Below are 20,893 nucleotides of genomic sequence, written 5' to 3'. Positions count from 1 at the left end.
AATATCTATTTTCAAAATGGTTATCTTAATTAAATTAGCAAATTTCCATGAAAGAGTATATGCATAATTAAAATGATTAGAAAATTAAAAAGTATTTGATTGGATTATATTTAATGTGTCTTCTAACGTGTTTGTTTTTGGATCTGGACTTTAACCGAATCTATGTGCACTCTGTGTTTTTCCATCAGAAAAGAGCGAAGGCCCAGTTGTGGGTTTCAGGTCTCTATCCTTCTGCCTACTGGTGCGGACAGGCCCTGGTGGATATCAGCCTCTTTGTTTTTATCCTTCTTGTCATGTATTTAATTTTCTACCTAATATACATAGCACAAATTTATATCACAACTCGAATTATGTTCGCTTTGGTAAGTAACATCCTACACAGAGATTGTCTTAAAAGTTAATCCATGATAAATATTAACATTTGATATTTGATATAATCAAGACATTTTCATTTTCATTTTGCCCTAAACTAAAACAAACCAAAAAAAAAAAAACATGTGAAGTGCATGGTCAATAAAATGTTTTAAAATATTTATAATTTCAATTTTCCCTCAATATTTTCTTTTTTGACTTTGGTATTATTTCTCTTATCTTTAGGTTGTAATTGCATTTGGTTATGCAACTTCTCTCGTCTTTCTGACGTATGTGATATCATTTGTTTTTGGCAAGCGAAGAAAAAACAGTGGCTTTTGGTCATTTTTCTTCTATGTTGTAAGTATACATACAAACTTACAAATAGAGAGAAATAGAGTTCTATTTTAAACTTTCAATGTAACAGTAAATATATTCACTTTTACCCTGAGCAATGGGAAAATTAATACCTTAAAATTACACCATAGAAAGAAGAAAGAATGTAACATGTTGCTGATTCAATAATGTTCCTGAAGAATTCACATACAACCCTTTGACTAGAGTTCACGGAGTACCTTACGGGCAATCCGAGTGCTACTGTTGAGTTTATGAATCCTTCAGCATGCAGGGCTTCTTCACAACACTAGAACAAATATTGAGCTTATAACATTCAACAGTACAATTTATTTCTACAATCTTTAAGAAAGTGTCTTTTAACCTCAGATGCTAGTAATTTTAGAGATTGGAGATGTTTCTATACCTACGGCAGTACACTTGTTCATAAGTATGAATAAAAGATGACTGAAATTCCAAGACTACTGAAAACTGGGATGGAGATATTTACCAAGACTCTGGCTACCCAGAGTGTCTAATCCCAGAAGTTCAGGTGCATTTTAGCTGGTACTTTCGCCTGGTGGTTGAACATCTGGCTTGCAAACACAGCTCCCAGCTCTTGGAGTTGAAGTCCTGAAACCACCAGAGGAAGCCAACCAGAGGTCATCTGCTAAGAAAATGCATCTGCCAGTGCCCACTCACTTCTGTAAGAAGTTAGCCTTAGATTGCCCTGGCCAGCAGGTAGCTGTTGACTTATCCCTTCTGATTTGGCTTCTCCAGATGGTGTTTCCTGGTATTCGGCAGGTCATATCTATTACTACCCCACTTACCACCATCAGGACAACCCAATTCAAGTTCAGAATATATAGAAAGACTTATAGAGATATCCAACTTGGAAGACTGGCTTTGAGGCTGGTGTGACCATCTGGTGCACCAAAAGTCTTCCATTCATTCTTTGCATGGGAACTTTCATTCAGTCAACTTCTTATTGCCTGTGTCCAATGTAAACCCAGGTGTTGGGTTTGGCAGTACAGATATCAGTATAAGAGAGCCTGACTAATAGTCGATTTCAGTCAGCACTCTTGTTATGTGTCCAGCGAAAGGTTGACAAAGAATTTGTGGCCATACTTTGTGTTTTCTAGTAGTTCCAATTCTGAATGAAGTCTTTATCAGACCTGATGTTCAAGCAATGTCAGGGTTATTTGCCAATATGAGTGTTGACGGGTCCATTACTGCCAGCCTAATGGAGACTAGAAGTATTCCTGTGAGTTCCCTCATCAACATTCGTTGAGCTTCTTTTCCTTCATTCCTAAATAATCAGCAGCCTAAGGTCATGGCCCTCTTTTACTTCATCTCTCCCATTCTTGCATTGGTTCTCCTTACATAGAAGCCATTCCAGAATGGGACAAATAGAAGTCTACTTGAATGCATTTTTGCTTTGTGTCAAGTGAAAAATCAGCCCCTGGTTCACCTTATACTCACAATTCTTCCTGACTGGTATAGATTTGACAATATCTCAGATAGGGGAGTGTTTGGCCCCAAAGGTAGAACCACACCCTATCAGCCCCTTCTCCTTCAACCTTCAGTGGGAAAGCCATTGAGGGACGGAGCTCTTCTTATGGATGCAGGCTCTGGAGTGAGGTTTGGGATTTGGAAAAAATGCCGAGGTTCTAGGGATTCAGAGTGCATCAGTTCTACAGAACATGACTTACCTTCCAGAACTTGAAACACCACAGTCTTCAAGAACAATAGCTTTCATCTCTTGGCTTAAAGAGTAGAGACCATTCATTTCCCCTAATACTTTATATATATAATAAAGGGTGGAAGTCTAACAAGGGCAAATTTACCTCAGTATATGGTAGACGGCAGAATGGAACCTGTATTATTATATAATGAGTTCCTCTTGCACAGTTCCTCAGTTGTAAGAGCATACATGAGCAAATGAAGAAATAGGACTTTGTTATTTCTGGGAAAGTCATGATAAAGCAGAACATATTTCCCATTAGGTTTGTGGACAAATAGGATAATTAGGATGTTCTCACTGTGGTGGAAAAAAACATAGCAAATAAAGGACCACATCAGATAATCAAACATGCAACTCTGAGACACTGTGTTTTTCAAATCAAAAGCAGTGTTTTTCCAATTGAATCACAGATATAGATACCATCTGTGATTGAATAGCATTTTTCCTTTGCTGCCACTATTTTTGAATTATGTATTAAAGTAAGGTGGTATCGCGGGGGCAAAGTAAATTTTTTAAAATAAGGTTTTTTGTTCAAAAATTTAAAAATTGCATCAGTGTTATAGACAGTATAATACATGTTTATAATTTCTGATTTTTACTTTTTGATACTTATCTATTTTAGTGTACTTGTCATGTTTACACCATTGAAAAGAAACTGCATTTTTATGGAATACTAGGATGTCAGATTTGAAAAAAATTCAAGATTACCTATGATAATTCCCCTCATTTTTTAGAGTGAAAATAATTAAGTAACTTATTTAAGGCCACACAGAAACTAGTGACAGACTCAGGAACTAAACAGGCCTCAGACCTTATGTCATTCCTCACCTCAAAAAATAGAAGATTGTAGCATGGTCCACAATGTGATGTAAAGTTGTGTTGATCCACCTCTGGACTTTAGTAGGGTAAATTATACATCCTCACGGAGACTCAAGCAGTCTGCAACATCTTTAAGCCTGCTAAAAAGAATTTGTAATTCCATTCAAAATATGTATTGAGGATAGGTAGGTACCATGATCATTGATCTTTCATCATGCAGTTAGTGTAAATTTTAATCATGCCAATCTAAGAACTGAGGTGATTTTTTATCACTCACAAGATCATATGTAAAAATGCATCACTTGCTGATGGTCAGTGAAGTTGTCATTTTGTGATCTTAGGTATAACTGGAAGGACAGTATAGGCAATGCTTCCCCATCATTGAGTGAAGCCACAGTCAGCAGTTCATTTGTTTCTAAAGTCCAGTGGATTCCTGCACCCCCAAGGGTGTGGCACTTCATGGGCATTTTAGGCCCTTGTCTAATAAGGAAGCATCCTGCCAGTTGTATTTCAGCCTAGTGGTAGAGGTGTAGGAACACATCTTAGCACGCTGGTCCATGGAGTGTTTCCTGTGATGTGTTTCAGCATCTTCTCTTGTTCCAGTGGGTAAGAAGGAAGAGGAGAAAGGGTCAAAAAAGTATAAACTTGGACGCCTAGTAGAATAAGTGAGTCAGCCGGGTGGACTAAAGGACTCAGTTATCAAACACGAGGAGCCAGGAAAAAAATATAAAAGTCTGATGTCATGGAAACTAAGAGAAGAGAAATATGTTAGCATGGACAGGTGTGTGATATCTTTTCAGAGAGATTGTGGAGGTGGTGAAAGGAGAAAAGTCTTTTGTACTTGCCATCTAAAATGCCTATTGTGCTCTTACTGAATACTTGATGATAAGTTATTTGCTTTTTTCCCAGTTGTCTTTCATATGTCACATCCCCCCAAAACTTTAAATTCCTCTAGAGGCAACATTCCCTTTTATGTAACAATTCCTCAAAATAGTATAGTTTTCTACCATACAGACTTAGCAATCACACTCGCCCAGAGTTCTGAATTCCAGCTCTGTCACTCACTAACTGTGTTGTCCTGAGGCTGTTATTTAATGCCTCTGGACCCTAGATTTCCCATATATAAAGTGAGGAATACTGTGCACAGTTATGTGACAGAGTTGTGAGGATTAAAGTGCACAGTGCATGTTAAATTCTTAATGCCTGGCATTTGTGTAATAATCGATGAACTGAGTAACTTACTAGTTTTAAAATTTACTAGTTTTAGTGTCATTAATATATGAATAAGAGCCAGCAATGGTTTAATAAAGTGCTCAAAACATACTTATTGATGGATAAACTGATCCTTAAAACCGGAAATTAAATTATTTTCAACTCTACCCCAATATTTACTGTTAATCTAAAAGAAAATCAGTTCATTACAATCAAAATGCACAATCTCAGAAAAATCATTTATTTGGAACAGACACTTAATGGAGCAGGTGTGGCAATTAGAAAACTTCAGTCTAGGTGAGAGGCAGTATGGATTTTTTTATAAGGTCAAATATATTCAGGGTCCAGCAGAAGTAACACCTGCTTGAGTGTGGTTGGTAGGGTAATAATATGGGTGTAAAAATTTGTAGTTTTAATTTGAACATTTCACCTAAAATGTCATATGGTGTGCTTGAGTGTGATATTGTTATGTTACAGAATGACATGATTATGATTTTTAATAAATAATTTTGTAATAAAAAGGGGCATTATTTGTACTGATCCCAGTATTCTCATTATCCAAAGCTTTTCCTTTCCCTTTTCCTTCTGAAAGGGGTTTATCTGCATGCAGGAAAATTCTGTTACATGGGACAAGAACACCTACATCCTAGATGTTTTCTCAAATATCAATGGACTCAATATGTTTGACATGCAATATATTTCAACTTGCCTTGCAGAGCTCAGTTGTCTTGGTAGAAAGCCTTATGTTCAGAGACTTATACTTACCTGCTACAGTCTGGGGTATGATATTTATTCCCCAATTCGTGCTGGATGGATTTTTAGTCTTTGTAACAGAGGTAAGAAATGTTATCAACTGTGTCACTAATTTTGAATATGCAACCTATTAAAATGCTTTGCCCAAATCTACAAAGACAGAAAGTAGGCCACCGGTTTTCTGGAGCTGGGGTGGGAATGGGGAGTAATAGGAAATGCATATGTTGAAAATGTTCTTACATGAAATTGTGGTGTTGCTCTCACAAGTAATCTTTCAATTGCACACTTAAAATAAGTGAATTTTATGGTGTAAAAATTTAGCCTCGATAAAGCTACTAAAAAGAGCTTTGCCATGTGTACCCTGTACAACTTAATTAGCTTATTCAAAACTAAGGGCAGATGGAAAAATGTTGCCTCGTTTAATGGCTATTCATGATCCATTGTGAGGAATACACTCAGGTACAATATGATTCATTCATTCAAAATATATGTTAAACCCTATTCTGTGTTAGACACTGTGCTAGTAATTGGGAACATCTGACGGACAAGATAGCACAGACCTGCCTTTCAAGGAGCTTAGTGGAGACGAAGATCAACCTCAAAGTAGTCAGTGCAAAGCACTAAAAGGTTGTGAAGGAGAAGGGCAGAGTTTCAGATGCAGCTGATATGCTCTGGAGAGTGTAATGAGAAGCAATGTTTGAACACAGTCCTGAAGAATAAGAATCGGTAGGAGAGTGGGGCAGTAGGTGAGAACGTTCTGTAGAGGGAAGCAAAGGCATTGAAGAAGGAAAGACCAGGAAGTGTTAAATACACTGAATGTGATTCAAATGGAAAGAAATGTACAATGAAATGAGCAGAAGGGCGAAGTCAAGAACATACTTTTGTGGGTCCTGCATCATGTTGCATGAAGCAGCTTTTTAAACAGAGGAGAGAGGGCTTCCCCAAGTTTGTGTTCTTGGGAGTCTGGAAAAGCCTTCTATCTGTAAAAACACACTTCTGTTGACTGAGCAATGTCTGAAATTCTGAATTGAAAATTTATTCCTTTGTAAAGCATGGTTCTCCTAAAATAGAAGTATACCTACAAAGTGAAATACATTACCCTAGACCTGTTACACATTATTTAGGAGTAGTGAGTTACTTGTTGAATGCATTAATTGATGAAGAAAGAATCACGCAATGGGACTAATTATTGTGGTGGAAATGGTCATCACTGGGGCAGGGAAGGACCCTGAAAAGGCTGGCGATCGCTCTGTAGGAAAAACACTGCTGATGCCTACAATTTATCATGGTGAAGTCCTCTCTCTCTTGTGCTTTCAGTTGCTTTTCAGCAAACATTAAACTAAAATATTAAAGAAAAAAGAGGGATTGGAAAAGATAAACATAGAGAGACATTCAGAGTTGAGTAGGGGGTCCCCTCATGTCTTAGAAGGGAATTGCTTGTCACCAGTACACATAGGGGACTCGGGAAGCTTAAGGAAAATATTCAATATGTGGAATTCCATATTATTTAAATAGAGATCGTAAAGCTGATGACTTTTTATTTAGCCATTTATTTTTTGCCTTTGCAGAGAATCTTCGATCATGAAAGAAGTGAAGACCAACATTACATTCTGAGCGGAGTTGATTTACTAGTATGCCTAATAGTAAGAAGCTTTTTCTAACTCACCATCTATTTTTTGAGGCAGGGGGGGAGTTATCATTTAGTGTAACAACTATTTGGTCTTGCCAGAAGTGTGCCACCTTTAAAGGTGTTTTAGTCTTAGAATAAGCAATTATGTTCCAACATGATTCTCAACCCTAGAGTTACTTTTTATATGCATGAATGGATGGTATAAATCCAGAATTCAATGTGAAATTATATTTCATGTTTATTTATTCTGTATACAGTCCCCTCCAAATTTGAGAGAGCTTGTCAAAAATAAAGATCAAATATGCCCCACCTGGGTGGTTCAGCTGGCAGGAGCAACATCCTGTACAGCAAAAGGCTGTGGGTTCAGTTCCCAGTCAGGACACATCCCTAGGTTGAGGGCTCAATCCTTAGTTGTAACATATATGGGAGGCAAATGATCAATGTTTCTCTCTCCCTTCCTCTCTCTCTAAAATCAATAAAAACATATCCTCAGGTAGAGATTTAAACACATACAGATGAAGCATAACTTAAATTCTTTGAATTAGAGGTAACAAAGCAAAAGGTAAATAATTAAAATGAAAGGGAAAAAATGACAATGTTGATGTATTTAGACTGAAGGAAGCTGCTGTCTTTGAATACAATGCATCCATAATACTTCTTTAGGCACAGGAGCAAATACGGAGAGAAGTCCCTCCCCTCCTGGAGTGTATTTTTTGGTAAAAGAAGACAAATAATAAACTAAATAGATACTGTATACCATGTCAGATGGCTGAGAAATAAAGATCAGGGGAAGGCAGGAAGCAAGCTGTAGAGATGGCTTGGGGAAGAACATTCCAATAAGAGGGGACAAGAGTCACCCCTGCTTGTTCCAGGGTCAAGCAGGAGACCTGTCTGGTTGTGGCAGAGTGACCAAAGAGGAAAGTGGTCCCGGAGAAGGTCAGAAGTAATAGGGTGACATGCAGGTAGATAGCAGGGGTGACACAGAGTATTCCTGGTCACTCTGAGGATTTTTGACTTGGCTTTGAGTAACCAAGGAGTCATTGGTGAGTTTTCAGCAAAATGCTGTGTCAGGACATGTGTTAAGAGGAGCTCTAGTGGCTATGTTGAGAATAGATGGAGCAAGGGGAGCAGAGGGAGACCAGGGAGAAAGGTGTTGTGATAGCATTATATTTCTTCTTTTTGTAATAATGAGAAATGACAATGACCTGGGCCTGGGTGGGGCAGCACAAATACGGGCGAGAAGTAGTTGGGTTCTGGGTAACTCTGAAGGCAAAACAGAATTTGCTGGCAGACTGAATGCAGGTTGGGAGAAGAAAGGGGTCAGGCCCCACTGAGCCAGATTGTTGCTGTGTAGCTGGCCATCTCCCCTGATTTGTAAGATGACCCACGTTTATTTTACCTGAACACAAAAGGCCACCAATTTAAGTCAAATGTTTAAATAATATTTGTGAGTGAAATACCTAAATAGAACTCTTTCTCTTTGCTCCTAGCCTTACCTTCAGGCTTTGCTATTCATTTTTGTTCTAAGAAGCCTGGAAAAAAAGTATGGGCAGAAAACAATGCAAACGGATCCTGTTTTCAGGTCGGGTAAAGCTTCATTTCCTACTTAATATCACATTTGAGTATTCCTAGTAGTGGCTGTACTATCAGCCTGATGATGCAGATTTTCCTTTGCCATGTGAACAGCACGCTGATTTTCATGACAGTCAGTGGGTTGCTGGCTTCCTGCCCAGGGACAGGGCTCCCAGGCAGAGTTCTGACACTAACCAGCAGAGGGAAACTTTCAGTGCCTCAAAGATTCGATGAGTGCTCCAGTGTGCCATTCTGCAATCCAGGATGGTTACATCCATGAACAGAAGAGATGGGGCGGAATTGGTTGATCAACCTAGTTGCGAGAGCTTCACCAGCGGGAAGACTCCAGAAAGGGTGAAAGATAAGAGATACTAAGACAGTCCTTGGGTCAATTAGATGGGCTCAGAGTAAACAGAGGACATGTAGGTGACCTGATTTTTAAAGAAGTGGTGGCACTTGCCAGCAGATTGGGAAATGTCAAGGATACTAACTAAAAGCGTCGGAACCATGCTGCAAACGGGATTCTGGCTACCAGGGTGGGAATTTGGGGCAGACACAGAAGCAGTGTTGATGGGGCCACCAGCAGCAGCAGCTGACTAAAAGGGGCAATGGTAAAATCACCAGGGGGCTGATTTTTGATCTGCCTTTGACAAGGGAAAGATCCCATGGTATACATTTCCATGTCCTCCACAGAATTTCCCCCCAGAGAAGAGAGGCCCAACCATCTGCAGAGGAACCTGTTGATGAAGATGAAGATGTTCAAGCAGAAAGAAGAAGCACAGCGACCGCCATGACCACTTCAGACTTGGAGGAGGTAGGAAAGCAAGGGGCAAAGTGCATGTTAGTGGAACTACCCAAGCACTATCAATAGTTGATGTGGTGATTTGCATTTTGAAAATTTAGCCTTTGGTGCATTTCCATAATTCTTTAATATGCAGGCACTTCTTTGGGGTGTCCTGGAAACTCTAAGAAGGACACAAGGCATAATATCTCTCTTCCCCGTTTGAGAAAAAAAAATGGACTTTGATCATTAGAGCTATAATTTCAAAACCAGAAATTTCATGAGTTGTGGAATTTATGTGAGTGAAATCTGTTACATAATCCTAAACAGCGATTAAAATTTTAAGGGTTATTCTTTTCTTTGACTTACATGTTGTAATATTCCCATGAGTGAGACACTTCTGTTCTGGGAGGGCAATGAGCCAGGTTCCCTAAAAGTGAGCTGTTTTGCTCCACTTGTTTAGGAGCAAGAAACATTAGTAAGTGTATGTTACACTTGAAGTGAGCAACAGGATTACCCTCAACTCAAAAGACAATCTGGTTCATGATATAGGGCATGAAGGATTCCAATAGGGAGAACCTAGGAACATAAAGTCTCTGAAGTTTAAGAGGAAAATCAATTGTCATCTATTCCAGAAACCCGTCATAATTGCTAGCTGTCTACACAAAAAATATGCAGGCCAGAAGAAAAATTGCTTTTCTAAGAGGAAGAAGAAAGTAGCAGTAAGAAATATCTCCTTCTGTGTTAAAAAAGGTTTGGAAGAGCCACTTTTTTTATTCATTATTCTTTTTAGAAATGCACACTGAACACCTGTGTCATAGGCTCCACTATTCCTGCTGAAGCACTCATTCATTCATTTAACACACATTTTTTGAGTGTCCCGGGGACTGTTTTGGGTTCTGAAAATATAATTATGAACTAAATAAGCAAGTTCCTGTCTGCATGGATTTTACACCCTAAGAGGGGTCAATAAACAGATAACTTATCAAGAAAAGTCTCAAAGATTACATAGGAAAGTTCTATATAGAGCATTCAAATGTGCGAAACCATATGTGTGACCTTGGGCTGCCTTCACTTAGGGTCAGGGAAGACCTTCCTTCACCAGTAAAGTTTAAGCCGCCCGAGAAGGTGTCTGCTATGGAACTTGAAGAGATAAGATTGCCCCGGGTGGAGGAAACAGCAGGGGGGTGACTCAGACCCGGGGATGCCTTGGGAGGTGTTGAGGCACACCCAGAGAGGCCAGAGGCTGCATGGGGGGGGGGGGGGTTGCAGGTTTGTGAAATATGGCTGAGTTCAAATATTGTATGAAGTTACTGGAATGCTGCCAGAGGGTTTTAAGACAGTGTTTTGGCACAATTTAATTTATGTTTTGAAGAAAAAAAACACACACTGGCTATTGCTTGTTTATAAATTTGGGTTGTGGACAAGTCAAGAGACTTTTATATGAGTTCAGATGAAAGATAGCTTGAATGCAGGTAGTGGAATTGGGGATGGAGACGATGCCCCTGACTTCCCAAGTTTAGGGGTCACTTACCCATCAGCCATCTGCTACAAAAACAATTGGGGCCCATTTTTCAATAAAAAAATAAAGGAAGGAAGGAAGGAAGGAAGGAAGGAAGGAAGGAAGGAAGGAAGGAAGGAAGGAAGGAAGGAAGGAAGGAAGGAAGGGGAAGAGAGAGAAAGAAAGAAAAATCAAATTTACAAGCTTTTCACCAATACTTTCTATAATTATAGGAGTAAAAGGAAATGTTTTGATGGGTTGCATATGTGTTATAATTTCAAAATGATACTGAGGGGTTATTAAATAAGGTTATTGAAGTCCATGTCCATGAGTCCTCTTTCCTTTTTGCTCAATACCTCCACCCCCTTGCAGAGGGTAGGGGTATAAGGAGACAAAATGGTAATGGGGAAAAATACAGTAAAATAAAAAATAAGGTGATTAAAGAAAAAACAGTTTTATGTTAATCAGTATCTCACTTCCGGTACTGATCATTAGTGATTCTCTTTCAGGTGAAATATTGGGGTTGCTAGGACCCAATGGCGCTGGCAAAAGCTCGACTGTTAGAATGGTGTCTGGGGTCATGGACCCAACAGCTGGCAAGGTATTAAAAATGAAGAACAGTTCCCAATCCCCGAAGAGAAATTTTATGATAAATATACATTATATTTTTGTATGGCCATGCTTTTAGTCATTTAAAAAGTTTTAATAATAAGTACACGAAGTAATTTCTATATTTCTCTGATGCTCAAAGAAATGTAGATATATTTTAGCTATATGCCAGTTTCTTGAGTTATTACACGATCAGAGAAAAGGCTACACATGTTTCTAAAACCAGTTTTGTTTCTTAGGTGGAACTGAGAGGATTCAGTTCAGTTGGGAGACATCAGGGAGACAGCACAGTCAAGTTCCTGGGGTACTGCCCTCAGGAGAATGTGCTGTGGCCCAACCTGACCGTGAGGCAACACCTGGAGGTGTTTGCTGGGGTGAAAGGGCTCAGAAAGGTGGACGCCGCAGTTGCCATCACAAGGTACAGAGAGAGTCCTGTGGTTTCTTTGTATTGAGAGGCAGGGAATCTATGAATTGATGATGGATTCACTAGTAAAGAATGCAGAGTAGAACTGACACCTCCACTTTTTCAGAGAGCATCAGTGGTAAAGCAGGGAAGAAGGGCAAGAGCTGTGTTTGACAAGTGAATGCATCATCACCCATTTCAGTTCCAAACACAGAATTCAACTACTCTTTAAAACTTTTCATGAGATGAAAAATCTTCCATGTCCCACAATAAACTGTGATTTTTCCCTTGGTCCTTGGAGTTAGTGTTTTGAGAATAGTAGCACCTAGCTTTCTTCCTCTGCATGATGGCATTTTCCTTGAATCCTCTCTCTATCTGACATTCTCTTCCTGTTTACCATCAGATTGGTGGGTACATTCAAACTGTACAAACTGCTGAATGTCCCAGTGCAGAAATTAACGGCAGGAGCCACTAGAAAGGTATGTAAGGTGTGATGATGTTCTAAGGGCAGGACATGGTGGTAGCAGCAGCAACTAGGGGTGTTTCTCTGCATTTCAGTTGGGTTTTGTGCTGAGCATCCTGGGAAATTCTCCTATCCTGCTTCTGGATGAACCATGTACAGGCATGGATCCTATAGGACAGCAGCAAATGTGGTGAGAATTATCCCCCTCAGGGCCAGAAGAATAAATCTTATGTAAAGGATGCATTTTTAAACTGACCTTAGAAAATCAAATCCACTGGTTCCCAATTTGGTGAAGATAATCCACATTATGAGGATAACAAATATTTAACAAACAGATTCTCTAGTGTTGTATCATATTCATGTGGTATTTACATTTTTAAAAAATCAAAACAAAAACTCTAAGGATTTTATTGGAGTTTTAGGTATTGCAATTTGCAGTGTATTTTAATCTTGTCTTTTAATTATTGAGATGTCTGTAACTGTTTCCTTAGAAATTATTGTTAGTGACATAATGTCCCCATTTCTCTTTCCTCCTTTTATCTAATCTGTCAAATGTATTTAACTTTTCTTAACTTTTAAATTCTTTTTAGTTTCCTATCTAAGATTTTCAATTTGGACTAATAAAATTTTCCAGTCCAGTTTCATATTTGTGACTGCTCGACTTTTAAAAAGAACTTCATCACGGAAAGTTTATACACATGCAAAGAGAATCATTTATGAGCCCCTTGTATCCATCACCCAGTTTCAACAGTTACCCACAGAAGGTCAATGTTTCTTCATTTTTACCTCCTTCCACTTTTTCTAAGGTCAGTTTATTCTAAATAAACTGACCAATTATTTTGAAGCAAATACTAGGTGGCATGTCCTTTATTCATAAATATTTCAGTTAGTTTCTACAGAAGATACAGAGTTTTTTAAACTTAACCAGAATACCATTATCACCCCTAAAAATATTTAAAACTTTTCTTTATGTTATAAAAACCGTAGTCAGTAGTCCCATTTCCCTGTTTGTTTTTTTAAATTCAGATCTACATGTAATTCATAAACTGTATTTTGCCTATAAAATTTCCCCCTCATCTCTTCTTCCCCCCATGCTCTTTGTGTTAATGGTGTTGATTTTGGGGGTTACTTCAGGCAGATGATCCAGGCAGCCGTTAAAAACACAGAGAAGGGGGCCCTCCTGACCACTCATTACCTGGCTGAGGTCGAGGCCATCTGTGACCGCATTGCTATCCTGGTGTCCGGAAGGCTGAGGTGGGTGTCTTCTCATAGCTTTCACTTGACCCCCAAAATGATATTTTCTGTGGAAAGGGCACATTCCCCATGAGAAGACAAAGTTCTTTTCAGCTCCCTCAGTGGTGCCCTTCCGCTGACCTTTGAAATTTAAGACTAATGCAAAAAATTCAGGGGCAGTATTTATTCCAGCGTATTTTCCTTTTGGCCCTTAGATGCGTTGGCTCCATCCAACACCTGAAAAGCAAACTTTGCAAGGATTACATTCTAGAACTAAAATTGAAGGACACTTCTCAGGAGACTTTGGTCCACACCGAGATTCTGAAGCTTTTCCCACAGGCGGCACGGCAGGAAAGGTGAGAACTTTGATTTGGGAGAAAGCTGTTGGCTTTACCCACTTGATGGTTCCTGTTTTGTTTGGTGGAACTCTGGGTGATTTTATTTCATAGTGAAAGTTAGAGACCTCAATCAAAAACTGACTTGTCGAGTCTTTCAGATTGTGAGATTCGGGAGTTACTTAGGAAGCTGTGTCCCCCAAGGAAGGCTGGGAACACAGCTTTCTGGGTCTTCTCTGCCATCTAAGGGTGAACCCCTTCTCTGGAGGGGGCTTGGAAAAGTTGGGGGAAAGAAATTCCTGAGGGCTCAAACCCACACAGGACTGCTGTCAGGCCCGTGGTGCCCTTCTCAGGCCTCCCTGTAAATACTTATAATTTAAAAGACATGACTATTTGGGGAGAATCCCCTTCACAGAGAACAAATAGCAACTGAGAGAATCAAGGAATGTTGGGAAACTCTCTGCCTGGTTTCAGGAGTTGTAACTATGCCCCATGGCTAAGGCTGAGTGAGTGACCTCCAGAATGCAAGCCACTAAGGAGACAAAGCTTGTCCCCTGCCCCCAGTGCTTGGTCAGTGAGTCTATGATGAGTATGACCCCTCAGAGGAGGGGCAACCTAAGCCAGACACGATCACTCGGGAGGCCGTGATGGAAGGACTGGGGGGGTGCTGCAACAAAGAGGGAGTGATGGACCCTCACCCCCTGGCTATTTTGACATAGCCTGAGTCCCCATTTCCATCTGGGAGTAGGGCTCCCTGGCTCTAATCCACTTAAGCCTAAAAACCTATGATGGGGAAGGCGGTGCAACCCTGTGCTGGAAAGGGTGGGTTCCCCAGGTGATCAGGCCTAAGAAAGAATATGTAAAAATCCTGTGAAACCTGCTTTGTTTAGAATGCTCTCATTTAAATGATAAGGGTCCAAGTTAGAAGTTGGTTCCTCAAAGTTTTATGGCTCTTTAGCTATCTGACCCCGACTGAGAATAAGCCCTCATAGTTCTTTGAATGCTATCTATTGTTCGATCCTTACCTGTATTCTTGTGCAAATGAACCCAATAAAAGCCCCTTGAGGAAGGGGCTCTTGGCCCTTCTCCTTTGAGGGATCGGCCACCTTTCCTCCCCGAGCAGATTATGTCTTGGTAGTTTCACTTTCATCCATGGTGGACAAGGGACTTTGTGGGCAAAGTTGCCCCCACAATGGACTTTCCATGCCTCAAAGTGGAGACTAGAAAAGGGTATGTGTGAGTGTGAGTGTGTGTGTGTTATTAATGAGGGGACAAGCGGGTGGAGCAGAAACTGAATTTGAAAGTCCTTGCAGAGATAAGCACTCCAAAGAGGCAGAACATAACTGCTATTGCCATTTGAGCACAGTAAATATATTATCTGAGGCACATGCCAGGGCACATAACAGTCCTATTCTTAGACCTCTGGTTTCACAAATCTGAGAAACGGTTTTGATATAGTTGGGAAGATCACGAGTAGTAAGGCTGGAAGAGCAGCGCCTGGGAGGAAGAAGCTCAGTCCTGGAAGTCTGGGCAGCTGTCAGGCTACTGGAGAGCAGTGGACTTCTGTTTCAGAGGGAACTCAGAGTGGGGCTTGGGGCTCACAGCTGGAAGTCACAGGTAGACCCGTGGTGCCCGAAATCAGTCCTGGCTCTTCTCTCCTCAGAGGTCAAGGACATTGTTAAAGCCTTTGGACTCCCTCCCTCTTCTGTCCCTCTTTCCCAGCCTCATACCTCTCTTTCTTCAGCTTTCTGGTGATAAGGATAAAGTACTCAGTTGAGACGAATTCCAGCCTAATTTGAAGTAACTAATTCTGAATTAGTTCAGAATATCTGTGTTCAGTAAGAAAAAGGTTTTTGTAAACTGAGCATGAGTATAATTATGCGGGATCTTTTCTGGGAGAACTATCTCCAAGGGCCAGCTACCAAACCCATTTTAAGAAACAGCCATTGGTAAATTATTCTATCTATTTCATATGTGAGCTTCATTAACTTGCATTATTTTTATTTCAAAAAGGAAATTGCTGAAAATATCAAGATTTATTTGAATGGTCATTTCAAATGCCTTCTTGAAACTCAAGGTCAAATATGACATTTTCCCATTCCCAGGTATTCCTCCCTCTTGACCTATAAACTGCCCGTGGCGGACGTTCACCCTCTGTCTCAGGCCTTTCACAAATTAGAAGCAGGTAAGAATGACCATTTTTAAAATAAAACTTTTGAAAAATTCATTCAAACCTAGATAATACTTTAATAGGAGACGATTATGTCATGCACTTTTAAAAATAGGTTTTGTAGGGCATGATTTTAAGAATGCTAATAGTACATGATGGTGAGATTTACCCCGATTTTGGTTAATCCAAGTCTCTCTGGAAAGAGGTTTATTTCCAGCACAGATGGAAGCTGCGGAAGACACACAGTCGTGCTCGATTGGTTTTAATGTGACTTCCTGGCATTAACCTCAGAAAGCCCTTTAGTCCAGGCTGCTTTGCTTCCGTGTGCAAATCCATTCACACCAAATGTCCGGAGTTACTGCTTCATCCCTCCTGCTTTGCTCCCTAAGTTGATGTGCTCACTTTATAGTTCGTCAATAAAATAAAGGCAACAGAAAAGTTCCCTGTGTCTGTGCTACCTGTTCTGTCTCCCACTGGAGATGAATGGTCTGTCTCCAGCTTAGGCCATCCCCTGCAAGGTGCAGAACTTCTCTTGCCACTTGAAATTGTGTGTTTTCTCTCTTCATCATTGTTTTTCCACTTTCTGCTGGATCATTCCTGAAAGCAAACCATCGTGGTGGAATTTCTGAGCACAGCATAGTGGCGAAGAGCTCCATCTCTGGCGCCGCGATCTCTGGGTTCCCATCCCAGCTCTGCTGCTTACTCACTAGGAGCCACAGAACAAAGATGCATAGTGTCCGCACGTCTGGATGGCCCATCTCTAAAATGAGAGAGAACATGGCTGCCCTCTTGGCAGGGGTGTCAAGAGGATTAAATGAGCTTATTGGTAAAGGGCCTAGAACAGTGCCCAGCTCATAGGCAGTGCTTGACATAATATTAATCTCTGGTTTGCTCCTCCCACTCTAGATACCCTGAGTTCCTAGTTCTTCCTAAAGGCTACGAGACCCACCTGGTCCTTCACTGCTAATCCTTTCTGGAGTTCTACTTCCTAAATATCCAGGCTGCTTCTTCACTTCTTTCAGGTTTCTGCCCAATTATTGCTGGAGCCTTTCCTAACCATCCTGTCAAAAAGAGTGAACACCACTTCCCATTTCCCTTACTTGATTTACTTTTTTCTCCACAGTAGCAATTATTTACCTTATTATATGTAGAAATTAATATATTTATTGTATGCTGCTTATTTATTTAGTGCCCATAGTCCTCTTACTAGCATGCAAGCTACACAAACGCAGGAGTTTTTGTTTTTGCCTGTTTTATTTACACCTCTGTCCCAGGCACCTAAGGGTGGCTCCCACACACACAAGATTCTCAATGTACAAATGGTGCATGGTGAACACATGAGTATGTAAATCTGGTGACCCCTCTCATACAGAGTTGCTGGTGGGGACACCCATCACAGAGCTGGTACAGCATATGAACTGGTTGAAGAAAAATTCCACAGAAGTATTAGATCCTTTTAAAGGCAATATAGAAGGGGGTTGAAATCTTCCTCATATGTGAGAATATATCAGTCAATTATGCAGTTCCCCGAGGAACTTATATATATCCCCAAGACACACAGACTAAGTAACAAAACACATATTATCGAAAGCAATGTGAGAAAATTTTAATATCAAGATCAATTCATTGTGTATTTATATCCTCTCCGAGTTCTCCTTATTCCATTCTTTCACCAAGCATTGCTTTATTCGGCTTTATATTCCATTTATATGAACGATTTGTATTTTTATCTTACATGACTGTAATAAAATGATCAGAAATAAACTATAAGCATCTACTCCCAGTTTCTTTTTTCCCCCAGTGAAACATAATTTTGACCTGGAGGAGTACAGCCTCTCTCAGTGCACGCTGGAAAAGGTGAGTCAGCGCTGGCGGTTCTGTATCGCTGTTCCTGTTTGTTCATTCGACAGCTTGATCATTCTTTTCCCTCCTTGTTTCTTTCTTCTTTAGGCAATTTTAGAGCTTTTTGAGGAGCAGGATTTGGGCCAATGTAATGAAGAGGCGGGCATGACCATGCAGTGGAAACTCCTCTCTCATTCAGATGATCCATAAAACCTGAGGCCGGCTCATTCCTGGTCCATGCCCTATAATCTTATGTTATGTAAAAATTTGCTAGTTGTATAATTTTAGAAGTTGTTAACATCGATACTAGATGTGTTTTGTATATTTAGTTAATAAAGGAATACATTTAAAAATTATTCTTCCTCTCAAACTTAGGGATGGTAGAAAATCTGTGATAAAAGCCACACAAAGTGTGAATGAGGTTCTCTGAAGAGCCAGGCGCTGGGTGTGAAGGAAAGAAAACCACAAACTTGGAATTTTTTGAAGCATGACTCTTGAAATAATGACATTTACTGAAACTTCTCTTGTTGAAATATGTGAGGGATGTAGTCAGTAGCCAGAGGTGCTGAAATTGCTACATGCCAGATTGTGATGATATCAAGTTTCTGAGTTTGTTTTAATACCCAGATATGACCCAAGAGCCTTCTCCTGAAACCTTTCCAGAAAAATAAAGCAAAAAACTTTTTGCTTTGAAGCTCACAGGGTCAGGAGACCCTTAGCTCCTAAATGAACAAAAAAGTAGTGGAAAAGCTGTTCAACTATACTCTTCAAAAATAATGAGAATTGCAGCAGCATTTATTCAGATTTAACATTTTTGGAATAATATATTAAATTCTTATGATTTGGGGAGGGCTGATTTCCTTCTTTACCTCATCAGTAGTTTTCTGTGTATTTACTGCTATTTTAAAATAACCTTATCCTATATAAATACACGCACTTGTGTGTATACCCACATATGCATATCTTTTGTATTACTCAATTTTTAAGAAAAAATCATGTCAGGTTTACATATTATTTTTTCCTTCAACAATAGCATGTTCATTTTGAATACCACTAGAAAAAAATTTTTTTAATGAAGCGGTATTTCTGCTGCTTTTTCTGGTGATATGTTACATAACTTAAAAAAAAATTGTTATGCCCACTGAAGAAAATCTGTATAATGGGGAAAACCATAGAAAGTTGGATAAGAGGATCACTACAATTTCTTCATACCAAAAAACCCAATGATTTTCTCCTTTCTTTAGTGCATTCTTTATCTGTTGGAATCATTATAGTGTATATTTCCTAATTAGGAACATATGCATATTTGCTAATATAACATTGAAATTGTCTCAACTTTTTAACTTATGGCGAGGTGGAAGCTTCATATGTTTGCATTTTATTTTGTGTTAATTACTTGTATTTTTTAATTTTTTGTGCTTTAATCTTTTTCTTATCTATTTTACAAGCTTTTAATATAATTGTTTCATTTGTATATTTCTACATGTATCATATAATGTCTGGAGCATTATATTCCTAAATCTATGATAAATGAGCTATAGTTTATTGTTTATTTAGGAGCCTTGAGTGTCCTATAAAAGTAAATTTATATTATAGTGAGAGTTGAATTTATTTAAATTATTTCTAAAACTCAATAAATTAACCTGTCTTGCTCAAATGTATAAGATCACAATGTATATAACCATTTCACATGACAATACAGTAAAATTTTTGCTTGTATGCTTTATAAATTATAAATTTTATTAACTGTTATAGAAATAACTTACAAAGTACTGGATAACCAATGCCAGATATAGTATGACTGTTTTGAAATATTAAACTTGGAATAGTTTGCTAAAACTATACTATATGGTTGTTTTTGAAGCTATTAACTTGGGTTTTTATTAGGATTACATCCTAAGAGGAGATGAGTGGATACAAGAAGAGGTCAGAATACAACAAAAGAAAGGAATTTAAAAACAAAAAGAAGAAAGAGTTATACCACCTCTAACTCGACTGTAGACAACAGATACTGTGCTAGTTTTGTTCTCTATTTTTCTTAATAGTCCTCTATACAAGGCTGACCACTGGGAACTGCATCACCAATTTCTGCTTTGATGGATGGCTTCCAGTTGGGACCGCCCAGTCCAACAGGAAGTAGCAACAAGAAATGTAAGGGTAGAAGAAGAGAGAGGTCAGAATAGTTCTTCCCTTGTCCCCTCTTTTGGTACCTGATCTCTATTGGCTGGTGTAACCTTCCCAGCCTATAGTCTTTACCCTTCTCCAGGTATACCCACCTGCTCCTGGCCCCTTAATACTGAGTGTCCACACTCAGCCTCCAGCAATTTATCAAAATTGCATTTGAGTGTTTGTTCCTACCAATTAATGGTTCTGTTGACTTCTGCTTGCAGGGAAGCTGCTCTTGGCTTTGGTTCTCTGTGCTCACTTATGTAAAAGAATTTCATGAAAAAGAATATACAAGTATTATCTATCTATCTATCCCCAGTTCCTTACACACTGCTCCTAAAACCCTTGTAATTCTCTGAGCAATAGAAGCTTCTGACCATAGAGCTCCTAAATCTCTTGGAATTTCCTGGGTGATAGGGACATCTTTTGCTCTAATGAGAAAACTATGGTGGGCTCCTGAGTCAGGGCTGGTCATCAGAGAACCAAGCCATGATTAGAAACTTGGTACTTTACCCTGACCTCCCATTCTCTGGAGGTGGGAGAGGGTTTGAAAGTGGGGTTAATAACCCATCATGCCCACCTGATGCAGCCTCCATAAAAATCCCAGGGTTTTATTATCCCAGGGTACTAGGTTGAGAGAACTTCTGGGCTGGTGAACACATTCACCTGCTGGGAGGTTGGTTGCCCCTAACTCAGCAGGGACAAAAGCTCTTGTGTTTGAACCCTCTAAAAGCTCTTGTGTTTGGAACCCATCCTATGTATCTCTTCATCTAATTATTCCTCTGAACTCTTTATCATATCCTTTATTATATAATAAACTAAGGCCATATTGTAAAGTGGCCAGTTCAGTGCCAGGGGGTGAGGATTTGCCAGGTCTGCTTGACTCAGGAGCCCAGTGCACTGTATGTGAACCCTGTTGGCAAAGTCTTGGTGGCAGCTGGGTCCAGACTGGGAGGACACAGATACACAAAGGTTG

General features: G+C 39.6%; 1 protein-coding gene across 4 annotated transcripts in view; it reads left to right on the top strand.

Moving 5' to 3' along the window:
* Positions 1–19,606, top strand: part of ABCA6 (ATP binding cassette subfamily A member 6) — a 54,933-nt gene extending 35,327 nt beyond the window's left edge. For all 4 annotated transcript variants that reach the window (XM_037127950.2, XM_037127949.2, XM_053655976.1 and 1 more), the window contains 16 exons: positions 189–362; positions 598–711; positions 5,176–5,295; positions 6,781–6,855; positions 8,333–8,424; positions 9,108–9,228; positions 9,831–9,948; positions 11,206–11,297; positions 11,545–11,723; positions 12,112–12,187; positions 12,267–12,361; positions 13,306–13,425; positions 13,620–13,760; positions 15,845–15,924; positions 17,711–17,766; positions 17,860–19,606. In XM_037127950.2, coding sequence (XP_036983845.2) covers positions 189–362; positions 598–711; positions 5,176–5,295; positions 6,781–6,855; positions 8,333–8,424; positions 9,108–9,228; positions 9,831–9,948; positions 11,206–11,297; positions 11,545–11,723; positions 12,112–12,187; positions 12,267–12,361; positions 13,306–13,425; positions 13,620–13,760; positions 15,845–15,924; positions 17,711–17,766; positions 17,860–17,961 — 1,755 coding nt within the window. In that variant the 3' untranslated portion in view covers positions 17,962–19,606. The remainder of the gene's footprint in view (positions 1–188; positions 363–597; positions 712–5,175; positions 5,296–6,780; positions 6,856–8,332; positions 8,425–9,107; positions 9,229–9,830; positions 9,949–11,205; positions 11,298–11,544; positions 11,724–12,111; positions 12,188–12,266; positions 12,362–13,305; positions 13,426–13,619; positions 13,761–15,844; positions 15,925–17,710; positions 17,767–17,859) is intronic.
* Positions 19,607–20,893: the final 1,287 nt, after the last annotated feature.

This window comes from Artibeus jamaicensis, unplaced genomic scaffold, assembly GCF_021234435.1.
Source record: "Artibeus jamaicensis isolate MK-2021 breed Jamaican fruit bat unplaced genomic scaffold, CSHL_Jam_final contig_1998, whole genome shotgun sequence".
Lineage (NCBI taxonomy): Eukaryota > Metazoa > Chordata > Mammalia > Chiroptera > Phyllostomidae > Artibeus > Artibeus jamaicensis.
The sequence above is the reverse complement of the archived record's forward strand: the minus strand, read 5'-3'. Positions and strand labels throughout refer to the sequence as shown.